Genomic DNA, 24,601 nt, shown 5'->3' with positions numbered 1-24,601 from the left:
GTTTCCTCCAGGCACTCTGGTTTCCTTCCACACACCCCCCAAAAAAACTTGCAGTATTAATTGGAAACTCTAAATTGCTGGGATAGGCTCCAGCACTCCCCGCGACCCTTGTGAGGATAAGCAGCAAAGAAAATGGATGGATGGATATTATAGTTGCCATTTTGCACAAATTGTTCAATAAAGCCGCACCACTAATTGGACAATGTTTATTACTTACCATAGACCACAACATGTTCATCTTGTTTCAGTTTCTTGTTTGGATTGGACTTTTAAGAAAATGCAGTAATAATAATAATATTAATAATTATGTTTATAATAATAATAATTATATATATAATATAATAATGAAAATAGTATGACAATTTTTTTAAAATACACAAAATTTTTTTTTCTTAAATACAGATTTGATTCATAATACCTCTTTGATTGGCTCAACATATTTCAGAATTTAAAAAAAAAGATTATTTGTTCCCTTGAGCACATAAGTTACATATATATATATATATATATATATATACACACACACACACACACACACACACACACACACACACACACATATACATCTATCGTCTTAGCTGCTTATCCTCACGAGTGTCACAGGAGTGCTGGACCCAATCCCAGGGGCTTTTGGTTAAATATATATATATATATATATATATATATATATATATATATATATATATATATATATATACGTACACGTGTACATAGGTGGCACAGTGGAGCAGCTGGTAAAGTGTTGGCCAGTTCTGAGGACCCGGGTTCGATCCCGGCCCCACCGAATTTGCATGTTCTCCCCGTGCTCACGTGGGTTTTCTCCAGTTTCCTCCCGCATCCCAAAAACATGCAATATTAATTGGAGATTCTAAATTGACCCTCGGTGTGATTGTGAGTGCGACTGTTGTCCGTCTCCATGTGCTCTGGGATTGGCTGGCAACCTGTTCAGGGTGTACCCCGCCTCCTGCCCATTGATGGCCGGAATAGGCTCCGGCATTGCCCGCGGGCCTCGTGAGGACAAGCGGCAAAGAAAATGGATGGATACACAGACATATTGTGCGATGATCCTTGTGTTTGTGGTCTGGTTCTGGTTCAATATATAAAAGATTTGTGACGCTTCAGTTTTCTTACCGTGTGAATGTTGGACGTCGTGGTGAGCAAGCGGAAAGAAAGGCCGGGCGCCGTCTTCCCCGTCATCGCCGTCATCCTCGTTAGATTTGAGCGGCAGAGGCGGCTCCAGTCGCCCGGCTTCCTCCTTCCAAGGGTGTCCATCGTCCATTCTGAAGACGACAGCATTAATTAATCCCCTAAACGCATCACCGTAGAACCTCGTTTCAACGACATACCTGTGCGAAGAAGACATTCCTGAAACGTGGCCAACTTTGTTCACCTTCACGCAACCGCCGCACATCACCACCTACAGACTCCGGCAAAGCTCCCTCAAATCATCCGCTGGATTCTCAGCGTATGTTTTTTTTTTTTTTTTGCACGCCGCTTTTGTTGCTTCCATTGCTGCTATATGCAAATTCTTCAGGCCGCCGTCCAATCACTCACAGCCCAGCAAACGGCTCCTCGTGTTGCCGAGCCAGATCGGCCAGAAAGACTTCGACACTGGAGATGAAGCTGTGATTATAATTCATCAACAATATTTGACCATTTTGGCGCGCGTGTTTGTTGGAAGCCAAAAATTGTCTCGATGCAACATTTTTGCTTTCTTCAGTTTTTTTTCTTCTTCTTTTTATGAGACAAATATTAGGAAATATGCAATGGGGAAAATTCTCAAGACTTGACCTATTTGGAACACTTACAGGCAGATGATTAAAATGTGTAAAGCGAATCATTTGGTATTTTTTGAGGAAAAGATTCACATTAGTTTACCACAGTTTAATGATGTGCAAAAGAAAATATTTTTTTTCCAGTGTGCAGGCATTAAAATGACATTTAATTCAATTTATGTATATTTTGAGAAAACTTTTAAATGGTAGAAGCAAAGTTGAATTGAGTATTTTTTTTTACTTTTTTATTTACTTACTTATTTTTTCTTACAAAATCACAGACAATATATAATATTTTCTCTTTTTTAAGGCACAGAAACTGAGATTAATCATTTCAGATACATTTTAACAATACTGCGTCAAATAACATTCATCTATTTTCCGTCGTGCTTGTCCCCAGTTGGGTCGCGGGCGTGATATATATATATATATATATATATATATATATATATATATATATACACACACACACCACACACACACACACACACACTTTTTTCTTTTAAATATATATATTTGATATATATTTATATATTTTAATATATATATAAATTCCTATATATATACTTCTTTTCAAAAAATTGCAATACAAATATATTACATTTATGAGAATTTTTATTTTATTTTTACATTTAACTTGTATAACCAATTTGACTTTTTTGTGCCCCCCACGTCCCCCCAAAAAACAAAAAACTTTATTCCCTCAAAGGCTCTATTTGCATTTTAAAGCTCCTGTTTTTTTTTTTTTCAGGCATACAATCATCTGATACAGTAATTCACTAACCACTACGATGAGTCACGACAAGCGATTACTGTACAAGTTTTCCGTCTGCGTTCTTGTGATTGGCAGACACGCCGGAGGTGATTTGCATACAGGCTGCGCTCCGTTCAGTCACGTTGGCTCGGACTGACTGACACGCAGGCCAGAAGGGAAGAAAACCGCACACCGCTAAAATTTGAATGCAGCAGTCTATCAAAAGAAGACACACCGGCTGGTTGATGGCAAGACTCTGTTTTTTTTTTTCCTTTCTTCTTTTTTTTTTTTTTTAATTTCAAACCAATGTACAAGTAGTAAGACAGAGACAATAAATTATAGTGACAGAAAATGCAACTTAAAAGACACGCACAAGATGGGTCGGCACGGGAAGGCTCCCAAGCGCTGCAGGCATCGACGCTCTGAAAGGATGTAAACATGTTTGGTCTCGAACGCATGTTTTGGCATTCTTGAAGTGGCAGGGGTGGGTTTTTTTTTTTTTGTCTTTTCTCTTTTTTTGTGTTTGTTTTCGCTTGCATTGCCGCTTAAGTGCTTGCGTTTGCACTTTTATGTTCGGTGCAGGGTGGAAGAGTTTTCGCTAGGCAATTAGTAGAAGGCATTCCCTTACAGCAGAGTTTCCCAAACTGTGGCGCAGGGGACAGAAAATGCACAAGGCCAGGGACAAAAAGCTGGGACACCACGTCTATTAGTCCTGTTTACTGGTTGAAAATTATCAAGTTGATTTATGTATCCAGTTTGAGAAACCCTGCCTTACAATAAAGAGTCTTACTGAAGAGGAAAAAGGCAAGAACAGGTGTAGTACTACATCGGCGTCCCTTGAGAAAAGGAGGAGGAGCGGCGGTAGTAGAAGTCGTAGTAGAGTTAATATGAATATTAACTAAGTAGAAAAAAAAAACAAAAATAGAATATTCAGCCCCCGAAGCAACTTTCATTTTGCAACATGAACTCTAGTAGCCGTTTTTATCATGAAAAGACCCACAAAAAAAAAGTCTCAAGACGACATGGCTGAAAAGTCACAGGAAGTCCGCCATTTTGGGTCAAAGTGGCCATTTTGGGGAAATGTTGCTCATTTCCGAGGGTTCTCACTTGTCCTTGAGATTTTGAAACTTCATTTGATTTTCGCGACCGGTAATTTGTGATGAGCACATCTATCACATGTAGATACACGAAAACAAAAAGACCGTCGGGCGCTCTGGTTGGAAATGACAATTTTACACAAATTTGAGCTTTTTCCGCGTTTCCTCCAAAGCGGGACAACTTGGAGAGATTTTGTTCGACTGGTTCGAATTGAGAATTTGCGATACGAGACAAACGCAAAACTGCTAAGAGTCAGAATTTTTTGTCTTTGTGTGTCGGATTAGTGTGGTGACCCTTTAACGAGTTGCCATAAAAAGCAAAACCTGAAATGCAGTATTTCCAAGCAATCACGTTACTTTTTTTATACAATCGTAAAAAGTCTTCACAGAAGTTTCCAGGGTTCAACTTGTGGAAAAAAATATCAATTTATAAATTTATCCAAGCATGTGCAACCTGTTGAAAATTTTTGTATTATCAGCATTTCAGACAAGAATCTCCCCAAAACTCAGTTAATTAAAAAAAAATAGTGACACGTGCCGGAAATTAAACAGAAAGTCAGCCATTTTGGTTTGACGCAGCCATTTAGCACAAATTCCAGGGCTCGTTCGGCCATATTGGAAGCAGGTATTCTAGACAGATGGGTGATGGCAAATTTTGCATCCTTTTTTTTTTTTTTGGGGGGGTGCCCCCTTTTAGTGTGGGGCGAGGCAAGGTGTCGACATTTACGTACCGCTCTGAGTATTCGCTGATTAAAAAAAAAAAAAAAAAAAAAAAAAAAAGCAGCTGCGGGGGCCTGTTCATGTTACACTAGATATCACCCCCATTAATTCATGTTTTTAAGTCTACCTACGAGCTTTTCTACAATGCATCGTGGATTAACTGCTCCCGGAAATATCAAAAAGTAGAATGTTGAATGGGACCGATAGAAATAATAAGTAAAGAAGCAATTTTTTTTTTTTTTTTGTATTTACACTACGTACAAGTTACACCGCTCATCGTCGTGTTTTTTGCATCCATGGCGGGCCCATCTCCTTCCTGATAGTCATCTTGCCTTTGTGTGTGTGTGTGTGTGTGCATGTGTGTGATGATGATTATGCTTGGAAGAGGAGTGGATGAGCTTTATAGAGTCACCTGGGTGTCTGGCTCCCCCTGTCGGACAGTTTGGAAAAGCCACTCAGAGATTATCCCCCGGCTGGTACTGAGGCTCAGTGGCGGTGAAGTAGTCCTCCAAAAAGGCCTGCAAGTACTCGAAGGTGGGCCTCTCCTCGGGGTCTTTCTTCCAGCACTGCACCATGAGCTCGTGCAGCGACGTGGGGCAGTCCTGAGGGCACGGCATGCGGTAGCCGCGTTCCACCTGCTCCAGCACCTCGCGATTGTTCATACCTGGACCCAACGGGGCGAGACTTCACGTCAGGGGTGTTCAAACGTTATGTTCATAAAAATCAAAAGGATGCAACGGCCGATGAGGATCTTTGGTTCAAATGTATTAAACACGCTCAAACCGCTTCATCGCGCCACTGTGTAACGTCCATATCAGAAAGTTATTTTGAAAAGTTGCTCAGTTGCAGCTTTCCTTTAAAGGCGATGAGACACATAGCGATTTAGGATTTTTCAAAATGATATATACATATTTTTTGGGACTGGTGGAAGAAATGCGCTTGGGTGCTTGGTGTCGCCGGGCAGGGAAATGAAATAAGACTCCTCAGTACATCAAGACCCAAACAACAAGTTTTTGTCATCATTTTCTTCCACTCAGAAGAACCCTGACCCATTTTTTTTTGTGTGGATTATGAAAAGATATATCGGTAAAGTAATACAATGATTGCAATATTGTCTGAATCGAACGCTCATAAACGTTTGGCACAGTTTTACGCCAGATGCCCTTCCTGACACAACCCTCTGCATTTATCCGGGCTTGGGACCGGTGTGACGACGGTCTGAGCGCTCTCCTGTGCCGAAAAGTCCCCTTGGGATTAATGTGAATGCGTGCATCATTTTTGAAAAAATGTTCGACTTTTTCTACTTCCGTGCCAGTCCGGAACTTCCCCATCCGTGCTTCGTCCGCGTGCGTTTCGCTACGGACGTCTCACAAAGCCGAGCACAGCAAATGAAAGAATACGGAAACAAATGCGAGCGTACTGTTTTGTTAGTCATCAACTGGAAAGCACGTTCCAACATTGAACAAGAATCGACAGAGGATTGTTCGGGTGTGCGTTCGGCTGTTATGACGCTTACTTTCGCTCTCCCAAATGTGCCTTCATGCCTGAGCCCCAACACATCCTCAGGTTGAGTCGTCCTCACGACGCTCGTTGTACAAGTTGTGTTGGTTGAATAAGATTATGCAGTTACTCACGTTCGATGCTTTCTTCAACAGCGACGGATTGATCGCAAAACGCGTCTCGTTGTTAGCCAGCTAAGCAAAGGTGGTCTGGCCCGAGGGGGGTTTAAGTCGGTCTTTCAACTTGTCCGACTTCCTCACTACGAGTACTCACGGACTTCGTTGTATATGATACGAAGGTATTGCAGGTTTTGTAGGTACTAGCGATTGATGTTTACCTCCTTGGTAAATATTTGATTACTGATGCGTCTCGTTATTCGCAGGCTAGGCTAGGCTAAGATGGATTGGATTGGGCAAAACATTTGAATGATATCATTACCAGAACTGAAGTGGGACTTCTTCAGAGACAGGGAGAGGAGTGAAGTACATCGAGTTCCATATTTAATAATTCACCCAAAAGTCACCCGCGCGCAACACAGAAAGTGGTCCACGGTCTATTTTTAGAGGATTGAACCGCTTTTGGTTTAGCTCCCAGTCATCTTGGGTATCTGTCGTAAAGGAGTACTACTAGGGGACTGAATGAGGACGAGAAGAGAATGATAGAAGATCGAGGAGAGGGTTAGGTGGGGAAGGACTGCAAGATACTAGAGGAGTGGTGAATAAGGACTAGAAGGGAACTGGAGCAAACAGCGCTGGTCCAAAGAAGGACAAAGTTGGAACACAAGACCTAGAAGAGCAGGACGCGAGAGTTACAGTGAAGAAATAAGTATTTGAACACCCTGCTATATTGCAAGTTCTCCCACTTAGAAATCATGGAGGGGTCTGAAATTTTCATCCTAGGTGCATGTCCAAGACGAATGATGAGTTCTATTCCAAGAACACCATCCCTACTGTGCAGCATGGGGGTGGTAGCATCATGCTTTGGGGGTGTTTTTCTGCACATGAGACAGGACGACCGCACTCTATTAAGGAGAGGACGGCCGTGGCCAAGTATTGTGAGATTTTGGGGAACAACCTCTTTCCCTCATTCAGAGCATTGAAGATGGGTTGTGGCTGGGTCTTTCAACGTGACAATGACCCAAAGCACACAGCCAGGAAATCCAAGGAGTGACTCCGTAGGAAGCATATCAAGGGTCTGGCGTGGCCTAGGCAGTCCCCAGACATAAACCCAATCGAAAATCTTTGCAGGGAGCTGAAACTCTGTGTTTCTCAGCGACAGCCCAGAAACCTGTCTGATCTAGAGAAGATCTGTGTGGAGGAGTGGGCCAAAATCCCTCCTGCAGTGTGTGCAAACCCGGTGAACGACTACAGGAAACATTTGATCAACCAAAGGCTACTGTACTAAATATTAACATTCGTTTTCTCAGGTGTTCAAATATTTATCTGCTGCTGTATCACACAAATAAATCCTTGAAAAAAAAAAATCATACATTGTGATTTCTGGATTTTTATTTTTTGGATGATCTCTCACAGTGGACATGCACCTACGATGAAAATTTCAGACCCCTCAATGATTTCTATGCGGGAGAACTTGCAATATGTGTTCAAATACTTATTTTCTTCACTGTACGAGAGAACGACTATAGGGGGATTAGAGAAAGATGAGAGGAGCATGAGGGATGTGGTGGAGGGCGAAAAGAGGAGGACTGGATTAAGACAAGAGGCCGATTAGTGCAGGACTAGAGGGTGACGTGAGCTACTAGAGGGGTGCACACTAGTGCAGGGGTGCTATAGAGAAGGACTAGAAGAGCGAGAGGACGACTACACGGATTTCAGAAGGTAGTGGATGAAGGAAAAACATGCCGGGAAGAGAACTTGTCGCCCTCTTTCGGGTCCCTGACAGCATCTTTTTTTTTGCACAACATTACCGTACATTATGCAACACAGCGTTCTGTTTTTAGAGTCTGACGCTTCGGCGGACACGAAGAGTCACACGCGATGCATGAATTTGGAGGGGTAAAAATAAGGCGCAGCACACGCACCTGGATAGGGCACCCGGCCCTTGGTCACAAGTTCCGTCAGCAGGATGCCGAAGGACCACACGTCGGACTTGATGGTGAACTTCCCGTACAGCGCCGCCTCGGGAGCGGTCCACTTAATGGGGAACTTGGCGCCTACGGAAAAAAACAAAAAACATTATAAACTACATTTTACAAATGTCACGCTGTTTACCAAAAAGAGCGACCAACATTTGTCATGTATGTAGATATGAAAAAAATAATATAAATAAATAAATAAATGAAATAAATGGAAAAATTGTCAATAAGTATAATTGCGAAGTCATGCTAGTGCTATTCACAAAAATGCCTCAAACATTTCCAACATTATGAAATGCATTTACTCACATCTTTCAGGTTATAGAATAACTCCGAAGTTAATCTAGCGTTGTTACAAAAAGTGTGCAAAATTTTCAAGTCTCATTAGGTTCAATGCCATTTAAGTGTGACTTCTGAAAAATGTATTTTCACACGCTATTATGCATTCATTATTTGACTAATTTATAAACATGATTAAGGAAAGGTTTATTCCATACATTGTCCAAAAGATGTAATTTTAACAGTTTGCTTTGCAACATTACTAAAACATTTCTGTCGCCTTTTGCGTTCAGTGTGGACATATTTATAACCCTTTATTAACGGTCGTTGAGTCATGCTAGCGTCATATTAGTTACATTTCTGACAGATCTCAAGTACCGCAAATGTTTACATGACCTTTTCTGAATTATCGCCACTGTCCCTTTTCCGGAAATTATTTTCTTATGGCTTATGATTGGCTAAAATGTTTTTGTGCAATCACAAAATTAAAGCGCCATCTGCTGTTTTGGGATGGACGTGTTTAGAGCAGTGGGCCCCTTCTTCACTGATAAAATAATATCTATTTTATACATGAAATACGCAACTATTGTTAGAATGAAATTTTTGCTAAGCATGCATCTTTTTTTTTTTTCTTTTTTATAAAAATGTAGATTAAGTCCAATACATTATGAAGTACAGGTCAGTACAGAACATTTGCATTTAATCTTTTAGAACTGTTTGGTCTCAAATATTTATTTAGATGTCATTTAAATTATGTACAATGCTAATAAATTCAATATTTAAGTACAGTTTTTTTCCTTTTCCATTTTTTGAAGGATATAATGTTACAATGGCTTAAATGTACTTTGTAGGTATAAATCCTCTGCCTTTTTTTTTTTTTTTTCATGAACAGGCCTTATAGGCTATTGTATTTTAAAGTTGGGCATTATGCTAGTATTTGTACAGCTACATATTTTTTTGGAGGTGGTACTTACTGTAAAAAATGTTTGAGAAGCACAGTGTTAGAGCACAAACGCACGTCCTCTGCGACCACTGAAAAAAAAGCGTTTCCGCCGTTTCATGGCGCTGCCGTGCTGCGACCAGGTGCGCTCGTGTTGTCCAGACCGCGACAAATAACTAGCTCATTTGTGAAAATACCCCCCCAAAAAATGGCAAAGACAGATGTTTGACCCTGAACACGTCGCCTCACCACTTCCTTATGAGAAAACGGCTGAGGACAGCGTTCCGGTCAGGACCGAATTCATTTTCACCGGCGTAATACTCTACCTTGTCTCGCGGTGTACTCGTTGTCTTCGATGAGCCTGGCCAGACCAAAGTCAGCAATCTTACACACCAGACTGTCTCCGACCAGGATGTTGGCAGAGCGCAGGTCTCTGTGGATGTAGTTCATCCTCTCGATGTACGCCATGCCAGCTGCCACCTGGGAAGTTGACCGCTATTTTGTCTCATCTTATCACTGATGGGCTTTAAGGGGATTAAAGCCGAAAGCATGCACACACAAACGCACACGCATGCACGCCATCCATTTTTGTTGTTGGAATTGGGCTTTACAAACTGCTGCAAACCAGAATTTCGGACTGAAAGTCAGTTTTATGGACGCTCATTCATTCCATTGTTGCTCCGCTAAGCTAACAGCCGTTCAAATTGCGACAGAAGCACATCGTGTACGTCCTGTTTTGTGTCACAATTTGATGGACCGCAGAGAACGTTTTATCGACGACGTCACACCTGAGCCGCCATGTCCACCAGATTGGGAAGTTTCAGGCCTCGTCCTTCTCCGTCTTTGAGGAAGTCGAGCAAACTACCTGGAACACAGAGAAAACAAACTTGTGTCTCTTGAATCTTTTAACATACCGTAACTTCCGGCCTATAAGCCGCGACTTTTTCCCACACGCAGTGATGCGGCTAATTTGTGCATTTTTTTTCTGACGGCTGCAAGGGGGCACTCGAGCGAAAAAGGTAACAGTGAGACCGGTGGAATATATGTGCCGAGGAAGTGACTTTTATCGGTCTGGCCCTGTTAGCGCTGCGCTAACCTGTTACTGCCGTGTCTCAGTGATTTTTACCAGTATGTTTTTTTTTTTTTTAACCGGCCCTGTTAGCGCGTGCTAGCGTTAAACTCTCTGTGTACTGCCTTTTTTCTGTTTCAATGTGGGCACTTGCGGCTATTTCAAATTTACAAATGTACTGGGTGGGCGGCATGGTAAAGCGTTGGCCTCACAGTTCTGAGTGCCCGGGTTCAATTCCAGCGCTCCTCGTGTGGAGTCTGCATGTCCTCCCAGTGCCTGCGTGGATTTTCTCCGGGCACTCCGATTTCCTCCCACATCCCAAAAAACATGCACCATTAATTGGACACTCTAAATTGCCCCTAGGTGTGATTGTGAGTGAGGCTGTTTCTCTCTTTGTGCCCTGCAATTGGCTGGCAATCAATTCAGGGAGTACCCTGCTTCCTGTCCATTGACACCACTCAGGGTGAACCTTGTGAGGATAAGCTGCAAAGAAAATGGATGGATGGATGTACTGGGTGAGGCTTATAACCAGGTGCCCTATGTAGGCTGGGAATTACGGTAACGTACACTCCACATTTTGCAAATGAGTGCGTGGGGTTAGCGGTTTGAAGACCCACCGCATAAATTGTAAATCCTTCCAAGTGACACAAATCAGAGATTTTGAGCAGAGCTCCTTTTTGCAAGTGAGCAAGTTGTGTGTGTGAGACGTAGACAAGCGATGAGGAGATAAGTTCAAGGTCATATTTAGACGAGCCACGTGCATATGATCGCTATTTTGTCGATGGAGGAGGTTCAGAGGAAATGGTTTTGTCTCTGTACAGCATTTCATGGGAATTTCACTCAGCGCTTCTCTGCTTTGCACACACCCACTTCCTCCACTTGCAAAAAGATGCTCCGAATAAAGCACAGAATTTGCCCGGTATTGAACTTTTCCTACGTACAATTATTATGGCAGCCTTACAAATTTCTTGCAGTACCATTTATGAAAATGTCTTTCTCGTTGTTGTTTTTCTGTTCTTTTATCAGCTTGCGAGCAGCACAGACCCGGATGAAAGCTGCCATGAAATCAAGTCTGACTTATTTTGACCCAAAACAAAGAAAAAGAGCCCCAGAGTCCCACAATTTTTTTTTTTTTTTTTTTTGGAAAAAGACATGGGATATGATCAGTGCTGGGATTCCCGACACAAAAATTTCACTTCTTAGGGACACTTTTTTTTTTGCTGTGGCAACTGAGAAAGCTTCACTGTAGTCAGGGTTAGCCTTGGCGCCATTCTATATCTGGAGGACCCCAACTGTGCGGTTCATACGCGCTGATGAATTATGTACACAGCACGAGGGGGGCCGATTATGTAATATTGATGCCACGTCGCCATACCTTTATTCATGTACTCGGTGACGATGTAGATGGGCTCCTCGGAAACCACAGCGTAGAGCTGCACCAGCTTGTCGTGCCGCAGCTTCTTCATGATCTGAGCCTCCTCCAGGAAGGACTCGGGCGACATGGTGCCCGGCTTCAGGGTCTTCACCGCCACCTTGGTGGTGCCGTTCCACGTGCCTGCAAAAATCACAAAAATCTCAGATTATTTGGACACGCAAATGTCACTTCATCGGGTGCACGTGCACGGCGGAATACTGCAAAGTGTTTCCACAATGAGAATCCTTTATGTTGTATACACGTTTACAATGACCCCAATGCCCAGTTTTGATAAGCGTATTTATTGAACTATATTTTTATTATTGAAAAAATTAAAAGAATAATAAAACAGATTTAGAAAAAAATTACATTTAATATAAAATATAAACTCATAAAAGATTAAAAATCATTTTCAAATAAATAAAATTGTATACTTTTTTTATAGAAAATGTGGAATAATGAAAAAAATAAAAAATAATAAAACAGATTTAGAAAAAAATAACATTTAAAATAAAATATAAACTCATAAAAGATTAAAAATCATTTTCAAATTTAAAAAAATTATAATTATTGATATAAAATGTGGAATAAAGAAAAAAGTAAAACAATAAAACAGATTTAGAAAAAAATAAAATATAAACTCATGAAAGATTAAAAATAATTTTCAAATAAAAAATACAATTTATAATTTGTTATGATATATATATATATATATATACATATATATATATAATTTCTTCATAATTTATAATAAAACAAAATGTATAGCATTTCATGAAAATATTTTAACTTTGAAAAAGCTAATGTACAATATAGCATTTTAATTGAATTAAAGCAACAATAATAATCGGAGCTTAAATTTGCAAAGAGGTAGAATTTGACTGTATTACAGTGAGCAGAGTTATAAAATAGGAGTAAAAAAAAAAAACAAAGTGATGATATTATATTTTAAATGACAACTACTGTAGCTGCCATAAGTGTCAGTTATAATACTTAATAATAAATGAATAAGTCTCTTGTCGCTACCACATAGTAATGATTTTTGTTCCCAATTTTGTATTAAAGGTTTTGGCTGTTGTTGAACTTGTCAGTAACGCCGATGTGATGAAACTTCTTTTATTCAAAGACGCTCGCTCACCCATCCAGACTTCGCCGAACTGTCCGTTGCCGAGACGCTTGATGAGCTGCAGCGACTCCCGCGGGATCTCCCACACGTCTTTGGTTTTGACGGAGAGGTCGGTCAGACGGGGCATGCCCTTGTGGCAGGGAACGATCAGCCGGCAGCACAGCCCCGCCGCCCTCGCTGCCGGAGACACGACGGAGACGCGCGTCCGTGAAGCTGCGCCATTTTGCGCCCGTCCAAACGTGGACTCTTGGCGAAAGCTCACCGGAGTAGTGGTGCACCAGCTGCTGCAGTGTCTCGAATTGAGCTCTTGTGGTGATGTAGTAACCGCCGCTGTCCAGTTTGCGAATCTTGTAGTGTTTGACGTGGTCTCCCTTGATGTCATCCCAGTCTTGGATGGAAAGGGAGTAGGCCCCTGGAGCCGAGACCACACATAGAGTAGGAATTAAAATACAGTGAAAACTTCCGAAGTTGTCCCATAGGAAACAACCTGAAGTCTATTAATTTGTTCCAAGCTTAAACTGTCACCATAATGAAACTAAACTTTGAGACGTACACTCAATTCATGCTTGAAAACGCACCTATTCGCCGTTTCTGGTCAGATTCAAAACTCATTTTTGAGTATATGTTCCCTATTTTCCAAACTGCTGCTTAGTGTGAAGTGAGTTGAATTGAAATTACTCATTAATACCGCCAAACATTGCTCCCATCTCGACTTTGCTCTCATAAATCAAGCCAAAATAATCGACTAAATGAATGCTTGGTTATTGAAACACCCCCGAATCAAGTGACTTTTATCTCAAGCCATCAATGTTTACCCCTTTTTAGGGGGCATCTTGCAGAGTTTGCCATTCAAGATATGGCTCGGTCCTTGTTTGCCGGGTTTCAAGACAGTTTATTTCGAGAAAATTATTTCAGTGGATAACGGAGGATGGGTTACCAAAAATAATTTGCAAATGCTTGCAAATAGCAAACTCCAACTCTATGGGGGACCACTGTATTTGGTTTATTGCGCCCAATTTCATGTTCTTGTTTCAAAATTGTTACATAAATAAAGAAAAATATATTCAAAACCAAAAACTGCTATGCAACATACCGTAATTTCCCGCCTCCAGCGCGCACCTGGTTACAAGCCTCACCGAGTACATTTGTAAAGGAAATACCATTTGGTACGTACATATGATGGAGCTGTGTAAAAGCCGCAAGTGCTAGCGCTATCGCTTGCGCCGCACTAACGCTAATAGGGCCGGTTAAAATAAAACTTACCGGTAAATATCACTGAGACATACTAGTAAAACTGCAGCATCACGTTAGCACAGCACTAACGCTACTGCTAGTGCCGTGCTAAAGCTAGCGCTAATGCTAGCTCTAACATGGCCGATTAAGATAAAACTTACTGGTAAATATCACTGAGACACGCCAGTAACACAGCAGCAACATGCTAGCACAGCGCTAACACTAGCGCAGCGCTAACAGGGCCGGTAAAAGTCACTCCTCGGCACATAGACACCGGTCTCATTTTTACCTTTTCCTCTCAAGTGCCCGCTTGCGGGCTTTAGAAAAAATGCCGCATCACCGCATAAACCACGGGGTTAAACCAGTGTTAAAAAAGTCGCAGCCTGTAGGCCGGAAATGACGGTAATTTCATGTGTGTAATTTCATTTTGAGGTGTCACGTGATGTCACTTTTGAGGCCATACGTACCTTTGGTTGTCTCACTTTCCCGGATGAGGAACGTGCCTCTGGCGTTGCCGTTGGACAGCAGTTGTCTCTCCGCATCCTTCCGGCCCAATTTTCCAAAATACCAGCTGCGGGAATAAAGTTACTGTCAAGCGTTGTGCCATTTTAACATTTATCTTTCATTTTTCACTGCACACGTCCTGAGATAAAGTCTGAAACATTAATGAGAGGCTCTGCGAGAAAAAAAAAAAAAAAAAAGCTCTACTCACTCCTCGGCTTGGATGGAGTCCACTGGAGCGACGTAATTACTGGGAATGTAACCAGTTCCACCTGTGGTAAGCGAGCGGGCCTCCCACCAGTCGCCCTCTCTGTCGGGAGCGACGACAGACAGGAAGTGAGGGGTACGTATGGGGCCGCTCAGGTCTACTGACAATCGATACAAAATGCTCCGCATTCTTTACTATGCCGTATTTGACGTTTCGGTCTGATTAAGAAGGCTGCTCCCTGTTGGAGAAACTCACAATCATCCTGCTTTTCAGTCTTCGATCAGATATCATATCTGACGTAGTAGGCATTCATTTGCAAATACAAATAAATGTGTCGTTCCTGTTCCTGCGGGCTCTCTGTAAAGGCCGGAGTGGGCGGACTGGCAAATGCTCATTATTACACTTGAACCATTAAGAACACTGCCAAGCAACGAGCGCAAAAGGAACGGGAACAAATATAAGCGGAATTCTGCACGTGTGTTCCTGTTCCTGCTAAAAAAAAAAAATCATATCTGAAGATGTAAAGAGATTTTTGTGTCTATGAAGGTCAACCTTTATTTAGAATATATGGATACAGATGAGGTTAGACTGGATTCCCCTTGGACTATTATGTTGGCAGATGATATTGTGATATGTAGGGAAAGCAGGGAGCAGGCGGAGGAACAATTAGAAAGATGGAGGCACGCACTGGAAAGGAGAGGAATGAAGATTAGCCGAAGTAAAATAGAGGGGCGGAGGGGGAAGAGTGAAGCTCCAGGGAGAAGAGATAGCGAGGGTGGACGACTTTAAATATTTAGGGTCAACAATCCAGAGCAATGGTGAGTGTGGGAAGGAAGTGAAGAAACGGGTCCAAGCAGGTTGGAACAGCTGGCGAAAGGTGTCTGGTGTGTTATGTGACAGAAGAGTCGGATAGAATTAGAAATGAGCTGATGCCAACTGTTACCCTTCAACTCCGAGAACTCTCCAACAAGTGTAAAGGGATCAAGAATATGTGCAATTCTGCAAAGTTTTTAAAAAATTGTGACTACGTAGCAAGTGCTGGCTGACCTCCAATTTTTCTTTTTTTTTCTCCAAATACATTTGCCAGTGGTCCCCCTTCGCATGCGACTTCCCGACTGATCCCACAATCAGGACTCCGCCCTCTCCCAGTGCTGTCACACAGATGTTTTCAAGCTTACGTGCTGTTGAGGATCTGGAACCTCTCCCCTTTCCTGAAGCTGAGGTCATCGTCGGTCCGAGCTTCGTAGTCGTACAGAGCCACGAACAGCGTCACCCCTGCAAGCAGAACCACGCCACAAGGTTTGGAACTGATACGCAGGTGGACTTGTCAGGCTCTGGTCAGCGTTGATAAGATTTTGGGGGGGCGCCGATGGCCTCCAGGAGGAGCTAGAGGCCATTGCTGAGGGTGGAGGAAGAGGAAGGTGGTCTGGCATCAGTCTGCTGCTACCTCTAAGGGGTTCGTGATAAGTCTGGCCTTTAGCACGTTGGGTGTTTTTTCTTGTGGTTTTCATTATTGGACCGGTCCATGTGCTGAACACATTGTCATTGCCTCCCACACTTTTCCTCCTTTTCATCTCATTTTCTGCTTTAATCCACTAACAACACGCAGCTTCTGATCTTTACTAGTATTGCTTCCTTTTATCCCCGTTTTATGCATGTAATGTATGTTTTTTTTTTTTGTGTGTGTAATTGATTCAGCAGGCCTTGAAAAAAACTACCCGCAGTGTGAACTGACCTGGTTGCAATCTACATCACTCAAACCAAATAACACAATCAGAGGCATTTTTTGTTCATTTGGCTGCATTTTTCATCAGTTATTTTAATTTAGTTTTCAACTCCACCTTCACTAGATCACAATCGCAATAACGGTAAATTGGATTATAAATTCGTAAACAAGTGACTCGTCACTCCCCCAAATATGAAAAGATTATAATTGCCAAAGATGACAATTTTGACTGGCAATCCATTTAGATTGATTGATGCCTCGGTTCTCGACCACAATCCGTTCCAGAAAACAGTTTGAGAAGTGATTTGTTCGAAAACCAAATCGATGTTTCCCATTACAACGAATGGAAAGGCAAATAATGCGTTCCAAGCATAAAAAAAATTGGCTTTTTAAAGCATTTCTTTTAGCTTTTCCTTTTCCATTTAGATTGAATTACAGTGATGCCTCGGTTCTCGACCACAATCCGTTCCAGAAAACAGTTTGAGAAGTGATTTGTTCGAAAAACCGAATCAATGTTTCCCATTACAATGAATGGAAAAAGAAATAATCCCTTACACGCCTAAAAAAGTAGTCTTTTTAAAGCATTTTTTAAGATTTTCCTGATAATAAACTGCATAGTAGAAATACATGTATAGTTTAAATACTTATGTATAATAAATATATATAATATATAAATATAATAATATATATACTAATATATAATAAAATTATTTAAGAAATATATTTATTTTTTGCTTAAAATACATGCTTTAGTAGTAACGTACACTAGGCTGGGAGCGCATTGCCGTATCTGTAGCGACTCTGGCCTCGGCCTTGTAAACTTTTTTTACTAACAAAAGTGCAGAATAACTTGAAACAAGCAACTTGCCTTCTTTGGAGCCATGATTGGGGGTTAATACGCTAGTCCTCGATACGAAGAAAAACAAGTCACTACCGGGACAAGTCTGTCTACACAGGCTGCGTTATACACAATAATAAAAGGGCGCTGGTTGTGCTGCGCGCGTTACGTCATTTCCGTTTTTTTTTTCTTCAGGGGGCGTTCGAATTGACAATAACAAAACGCGTCGTGAGTGGGTCAGCTGTTTGCGCCGCGCACATTCTGTTATTTCCGTTTTTTTTTTCAGGGGAGTGGGAATTCACAACAAACCGCGTCGTCGGTCAGATGGTCTGGCCGTGCGCAATATGTTATTTCCGGGTTTTGTCGGTGGGGTTCGAGCACCGATTTTCGTTCGAAAACAGAAGCAAAAAAAAAAAAAAAAAAAAATCGCGAAATCTTCGTTGGAAAACCGATTTGTCCGATACACCCCTAAAAATATGCCAGCACACACTAACATGACATCAGAATCAGGCAAAGAATCGTACACGCTAGCACGTTACACAAATGCCATCATTTCATGTCATTCAGACAAAAGTAATTTTGTAAGTAAGACAATAATAATTGTTGGCAATCTAGACAACACCACCAAAATCATACTCGCAGTTTCACATTGTGCAGAAGACTTTTTAGGACCACCAACATAAAGTAACAGGACAGCTCAAACGCAGATGAAAAAACACCATTTATGAATTCAATTTAATACATCATCCATCCATCCATCCATCCATCCATTTTCTTTCTTACACGCTTATCCTCAAAGGTCACGGGAGTGCTGCAGCCTATCCCAGCTATCTTCAGGCAAGATGATGTGTACACCCTGAACTGGTTGCCAGGCATGCAGTACTGTACATATACTGCATATACCGTAAAATACACGTTTCTAACTTCTTGTTGGCCTTTGCTCAATCCGGCTTGCCCGCAGCTAGTATTCATATACAGTATATGATGCTGACGCCACAGAAAACGGCAAGTGCGTTGACATCAAAGCCGGAGCCGGTGATAATTTATGCGCCGGTATACGCCGCAAAACACACAGACACACACACACACATATCGTTGTCTGTTTTCTGGTTCTCAGATGCGCTGCGCGGAGCTCCCGCGATCATTCGGGTCGCCCTGTTTTCCATTAATTCACAGCTCGCGGACGTCCATCTATTAGGAGCGGCGGCGAACGGCAAAAGAAAATATTTCAGACGTGACGGGCCGCGTTTCGAGATCACTCGCGATCCCGAAAAAAGTAGGGCAGAGCTTCTCCCGAGCGGAACTTTGACAACGCGCCGCTTTAAGTAGGACTTGCAAACCGACGACGTTTTAGTTCGTTTTAGGAAAGTCGACATTTTCTGCTCCACACTCCTCCGCCACAGAGACTTTTTCTGGGCTTTAGGAAGTGGTGCAAGCAGGTATAAATAGTAAACCGAGGCCACCATTTTGGTTTACGCAGACGACACTCCTGTGACTTTAGTTGGAATCCTGCACTTTGCATTTAGTTCACGGTTATATCCAGAGAATTTTCTCTCCCTTGAGCAGCCTTTAGTGCACCCACTTTAATGCAGGAAATTCAAGCACTTAAGACTGGGGGGGGGGGGGGTGTCAAATTAATTTTTCTCGCGGGCCACATTGTTCTTCCAGTTTCCCTCAGAGGCCATTATGGCTGTGAAACTATAAAAATATTTAGTCATCTGATCATATTTACATCATCAATTTATGAACTAATTTTGGGAACAGAAATCAAGGGTAATGTGTTTTTTCAACTATTTACATTTGGTAACACAAAAAAAAATGCTTGTAATATCACAACTTTATCATTTATGATACATGACAATTTGTAATTTTGGTACAGAATAATACTAGAATCATGGAAATTGACACTTTAGATTTGGCTACGCAGGCCACATAAAATCATGTGGTGGGCCAGATCTGGCCCCTGGGCCTTGAGTTTGACACCTCCGACTTAAGAGATGAATTTCATTAAAATTGTCATCAGAGGAGTTAGTAACAGCAGGTGCTTATTGAGAAAAACATTGCTCATTCTGTCAAACAAGCTTATCTGCTCAAAATGAAAGATTTTATTGCTACTTCTTGATTACAAAACCTCAAATTCTTCAAATCCCACCAGAGTTTGAAATTAGATTTAAGGGTTTTGAGGTCATAAATTGGGATATATTTGTGCGACTGACTGGCCACCAGTTGCCCGAAGTTACCTCGGATAGGCTCCGGCCCTCCCGCGACCCCTGTGAGGATAAGCGCCTTGGAAAATGGATGGATGTTCATTAATTGCAAATTCCCGCATCAGGGGTGGGTCCTTAACCCCCAAGAATAGGGAGGGTTTATAGTACCGTAATTTCCTGCCTGTAAACCGCGACTTTTTTCACACGCTTTCAACCGTGCGGCGTATGCGGTGATGCAGCTCGTTGGAATATATGTCCCGAGGAAGTGACTTTTTTTTTGTTTTGTGTGTTTTTTTTTTTTTTAAACTGGCTCTGTTAGCGCCGCGCTAGCGTGTTGCTGTTGTGTTACTGTCATGTTTTAGTGATTTAGGTATGTTTTTTTATGTTAGTGCTACTGTGTTGTTGTTGCTACGCTAAGCTAAGCTAAGGTATTAAGACTTTGAAAACTCTTTCTGTGTACCGTCTTTCTTTGTAAATATCTTGCGGGTCACAATGTGGGCACTTGCGGCTTTTACACAGGTGCGACTTATGTATGTACCAAATGGTATTTCCTTTACAAATGTACTGGGTGAGGCTTATAATCAAGTGTGCTCTGTGGGGCCGTAAATTACGGTAAGTCCGATAAATATCAGACTCATTTGTGGCCTCCAAAAATTTGATATTTACACCGACAAAACATCCATGTCAGCAAAATATATGGTTGAAACGGTTCAGCAACCCCTCCCGTGTTATTAGAAAAGTTTTCAGGCCTTCGAGGCAGCGCCTCAATACACATTTTCACGTGCACTTTTAATTGTGGCAATAACACACAGCACATAACGGTCATGTAAGATGAATTAAATTAAATTAAAACAGATTTCAAAGCCCCGCCGGCTGTCATTTTTCTGAGGATGAAATCTCACCTGTTCCTCCTCTGGAGCGCAGCGTGCCGGACTGCGAGGACGTGTGCACGCCTCCGAAGACGGTGACCCCCTGCGTAGCGCCGCCCCCGCCGTGGAAGTTGTTGTAATTGGGGATGGTGGTGACCCCGAAGCTGGGGGGGTAGTGCTGGGGCGCGGGGTCGGCGCCATAGCGGTAGCCCGGGTGGTGCGATAGGCCGGCGTCGCGTTCGTCGGTGAGTTTTGCTGCGTCTTTATCCTTACATTGGACGCAGCCCATTCTCTAGGTTCTGAGGGGGAGACGCATGTGGAATTAGAAATGGGGTGGGGTGGGGTGGGGTGGGGTGGGGGGGGGGTGGTGAAAGAATAGCTGCCAACATTAGTGGGGAAACCATGATTCAATGTTCCATTATTTCAGCTGCATCCTCAGAGGCGCAGAGCCGGTCGTTGGAACAATCTTTCAATTAGGCTGAAATGAAACACCATATTTTAAGCTGCACAACTAATTACACAGTAGAACAAAATGTGGTGGAGATGTGCTGAACCGTTTGCGCTTTGGACGCTGACAATCAATGTCTGCAACTGCCCCATCATTCACTTTTGTTTTTTTTTTTTTTTAACTCTGCAAGGTAGCGATTATCAATAATCATGCCCAACCGCGTATGGGCCGTTCACTATTTCAGAACAATATCAGTGATCAGATGTCATATCAACGTTGCATTCATGTGTTCTAGTGTGCTGGTGCCCTGGAAGTTGACTGCACTTGAGTCCAGAACTAAGCCCAATACGGATTGCCTGGTCAGAGTTATTGCGGCCTACGTTGGATATACGAAACGCATGCGTACTGTGCTTAAGCCCGCTTCTTCACACCCACAATTAAACTCAGGGAAGTGCCTGTAAATGCCTACAAATACAATCCAAATAGTATTGAATGGCTAGTTTGATTCCGTCCTCAACGTCATTAAAGCCCAACTGTCATGCCTATAAACAATATGAAATCGATACTGTAATGAAAAATACATGGAACATTATTCACTTCAATGTCTCAACGAAAAAAATAAATATGTGTGTCATCCATGCTCAAAGTTGCGGAAGTGTCATTCGACATACAAGTGGTCGCCATATTGCCTGCATCTTCTGTCCGTGATGTCACACTGGGACATTCGTCGTTGAAAACAGGCGCTGCACCCTACCTATGGGAGACAAACACGCCTCTTCTGACACGGAAGCCCTTTTCGAAGAAGAGAACATCTGGCAACCGAGTGAAGTGAGCTGGGCAAAATTATCCCACCGTTTCAAGCAATATTTAGATGATATGCGGATCACGGCCAAACTGCATGCGGCCAAACCACCTCCCCGTCCGATCCACCTCTCCAACGAAGATGAGCCACCGCGGCCTGGCGCCACGTCTTCGGGCGGGGTTGCACAGACACATTTAGCACCCCCGATTTACGGATTACATCTATTATTGTTTTTTAGTTGCTGTATACACACCTACCTGTCATTTGGAACCCACAAAGCTCTCGTCCTTAGCACCTGTGCAATCCATTTTTCACGACGAACCGGGTCTTTTGGAAAAGTATGAAGAGCGAATCCATCCTCCCGAGTGCTCGAGCAATATCCAGCAATACAACGAGCCGGCATTTTGGCTAACAAGAAGGAACAAAGAGCTACTTTCCAGCAGGTAAAACTAGTATAAGCAGACGAGACCGTTTTAGTGCGCGACTGCCTCCAACATCAATTCCTGCTTCTTGTCGAAAACAAATCCCTCGAGAGGATTTTCACGGCGGGAGAGACAAAAAGCCATATTGTCAAAATAATGTTTTGTGGTGAAAAAAACGGATGGGTCCACACCGGCAACATACTAAAAATCATGCATTTCATGACAGTTTTATGCCAGCTGAAGTTATCACTGGAACTATTTTTATCCTGGATAATAAACAAAAATTTGGGGTACTGCCACTGAGATGCAATGTGTCAAATCCACGAGTGCGTGGTGTGAGAACACCCAATGACTATGCCATTAAAGACCTTCGACTGCACTTATCTCTCTCTATATTTCTCGCAGCACAGCCGCAGTTGCTGAAAGACTTTACACACTGCCATAACGTTTACAAGGTTGGCGTGCCATTTGATTTTGTTTTTCCTTTCCCTCCGAGGAGCACGCGCCGGCTGCTCACACACATTTCCCAATCTCACGAGGCGAGGCCGTCAAGAGAGCGTACGACCTCTAAAGCCTGTTGTTCCAATAAGCAAGGCAATATGCTTTTTTTTTTTGGGGGGGGGGGGGGGGGGCGGCTCATTGCAAAGCAAATTTCTATAGAACATTTAATACACAAAGTAACGTTACATGATTAAAAGGGTTTAAAAACAAAGAGAACAGACATAACCTCTTTAAAGACCCAGTTAAACTAGTGCCCGAAGTGGGTAATGGCGATTCTTGCGAGTTGCCGTGTTTAGAGTGCGGTGTCAACTGTGCCCAAGCCTGATACAAATTATGCAGTGGAGTGTGTGTCTTTTTTGTATTAACCAGAAACAGACTTCAGGAGTCAGCTGTCCACAACCCCAGCACAAACTGCTGAGTGTTGGTGTAGGTTTTGTAATCAAACCAAAGCATACTTTGTGTCAACTGCGCTGAAGCCTGCTTAAAAACTGCATACTTGGTATTCATGACCAGAATTTTGGGGTCAACTGTACACAAGCCCTTTAAGAATTGCCTAGTGAGATGACTCCATTGTCAATAACCAGAACCAGACTTTAGGCGTCAACTGTGCCCAAGCCCAGCACAAATTGCCTACCCAGTATCCATACAGGATTTGTTACTAATCAAAACCGGACTTTCAAAACCTGGTGTGAATTAACTGGTAGAATGTATATCCCCTAGTTATTAAGCGAATCCAAACTTCAGGTGTTAACCGGGCTCAAGACTGGTACGAATTGTCCATCCTTGGTTGGTAAAAGGGAAGAATTGTGTTTAGTACACAACATTCAGTTCAGGTCTCCGTAAACCCGTGACCGTAATCGGCATGAGGGTTTGCTTTTTTCCCCAAATAAAAAAAGATGAGCTACACCCTCCTTAAAGACCTAGATAAACTTCTCCGCGTTTGCGATTGTCTGATTTTAAGCTGCCAAATATGACGCACATGGGAGCTTGGTTGTCTTTCATCAACATTAGCAGCCAGTTGACCAGGGAAGTGGCTAATTGTTTACAGTTGCTGAGAATGGAAAAATGAACATGAGCAATCCTTTGCTTAAGACTTTTGACACACGGTAAAGTCTCTTGAAGACGTACAACAATAATAATCCTCTCCTGAGTAATATCTACTGAGGAAGTGTTTCAAATTCTTAACGTTGTACTCATTCGTAGAGAAACTATCTAGTAGAGAACTGAGATGTCCTGGATGACACTGGAGCCCCGACATGCGAGCTACAAGCCAAAAGCAACAACACAGTGTGTCACTGAATTCCTTCAGCCCTGTTTAGCATTTACAAGTGAAAAACAGCCTAAATCGGCTCCTCCCCCCCAGCTCCACGGACGCCTTGGGGGACTGCACAAGGGGGGGACTGACAAAGCTGGCCACGCTTCCCAATGTAACGCACGAAATCCTGAACTTCACAACTACAATTTTGTTAGGATTAAATACAAATGAATGTTTCCACTATGGTGGGAACAGTTTGAGGAGGTTGCACAGCAAAAAACCTGACCAGATCTGGACATAAAAACACCTGTCATTTGATCGCTTGAGTGTTTATGGTGATGTGATCACGAAACAATATGCGCGTAAGTGCTACCTCGCCGGACATCCCAATAACAACATGACAAGGCAAGAAGTGTGCCTCAGAGCGTTGCGCAAAACTGTCCGAAAAGTCGAGCCATCGATCGAGCAGTACATTCATTGTCCGTCCGTCGATGCAGAGGACTACAGGCGCGGCCTCTCTGCGATCCAACGAACCGCCGTACCCTAAGGGATCGCCGGCTACAAACCCAACATCGTGTTGGCCGGCTAGCCGCCTCCGGTAGCCGAATCCGAAAGACAACTCCCGCTGCCCTTGAGATCGACGCTATCGCAACTCCGTTCGGGCTGGTGTGACAAGCTCAACAACTATCACCATCGACTCGACAACAATATCGTCGATAAATGCCCATTGTGTGACGTCGCCCCCCCCCCCGGAATACGCGTCATCTCTTCAACTGTGCTCAAAAACTGACCACGCTGACGGTGGAACACCTGTGAAGCACA

General features: G+C 42.7%; 1 protein-coding gene across 1 annotated transcript in view; it reads right to left on the bottom strand.

The window, feature by feature from the left end:
- Nucleotides 1-2,447: 2,447 nt before the first annotated feature.
- Nucleotides 2,448-24,601, bottom strand: part of fyna (FYN proto-oncogene, Src family tyrosine kinase a) — a 34,981-nt gene continuing 12,827 nt past the window's right edge. The window contains exons 2-12 of the mRNA XM_061844874.1: nucleotides 20,385-20,650; nucleotides 15,890-15,986; nucleotides 14,715-14,813; nucleotides 14,470-14,573; nucleotides 13,032-13,181; nucleotides 12,782-12,946; nucleotides 11,605-11,784; nucleotides 9,949-10,025; nucleotides 9,487-9,640; nucleotides 7,888-8,019; nucleotides 2,448-5,010 (exon numbers count right to left, since the gene is read on the bottom strand). Of these exons, the coding sequence (XP_061700858.1) occupies nucleotides 4,802-5,010; nucleotides 7,888-8,019; nucleotides 9,487-9,640; nucleotides 9,949-10,025; nucleotides 11,605-11,784; nucleotides 12,782-12,946; nucleotides 13,032-13,181; nucleotides 14,470-14,573; nucleotides 14,715-14,813; nucleotides 15,890-15,986; nucleotides 20,385-20,640 (1,623 nt within the window). The 5' untranslated portion in view covers nucleotides 20,641-20,650 and the 3' untranslated portion in view covers nucleotides 2,448-4,801. The remainder of the gene's footprint in view (nucleotides 5,011-7,887; nucleotides 8,020-9,486; nucleotides 9,641-9,948; nucleotides 10,026-11,604; nucleotides 11,785-12,781; nucleotides 12,947-13,031; nucleotides 13,182-14,469; nucleotides 14,574-14,714; nucleotides 14,814-15,889; nucleotides 15,987-20,384; nucleotides 20,651-24,601) is intronic.

Source organism: Syngnathoides biaculeatus, chromosome 15, assembly GCF_019802595.1.
Source record: "Syngnathoides biaculeatus isolate LvHL_M chromosome 15, ASM1980259v1, whole genome shotgun sequence".
In the NCBI taxonomy this organism is placed as follows: domain Eukaryota; kingdom Metazoa; phylum Chordata; class Actinopteri; order Syngnathiformes; family Syngnathidae; genus Syngnathoides; species Syngnathoides biaculeatus.
The sequence above is the reverse complement of the archived record's forward strand: the minus strand, read 5'-3'. Positions and strand labels throughout refer to the sequence as shown.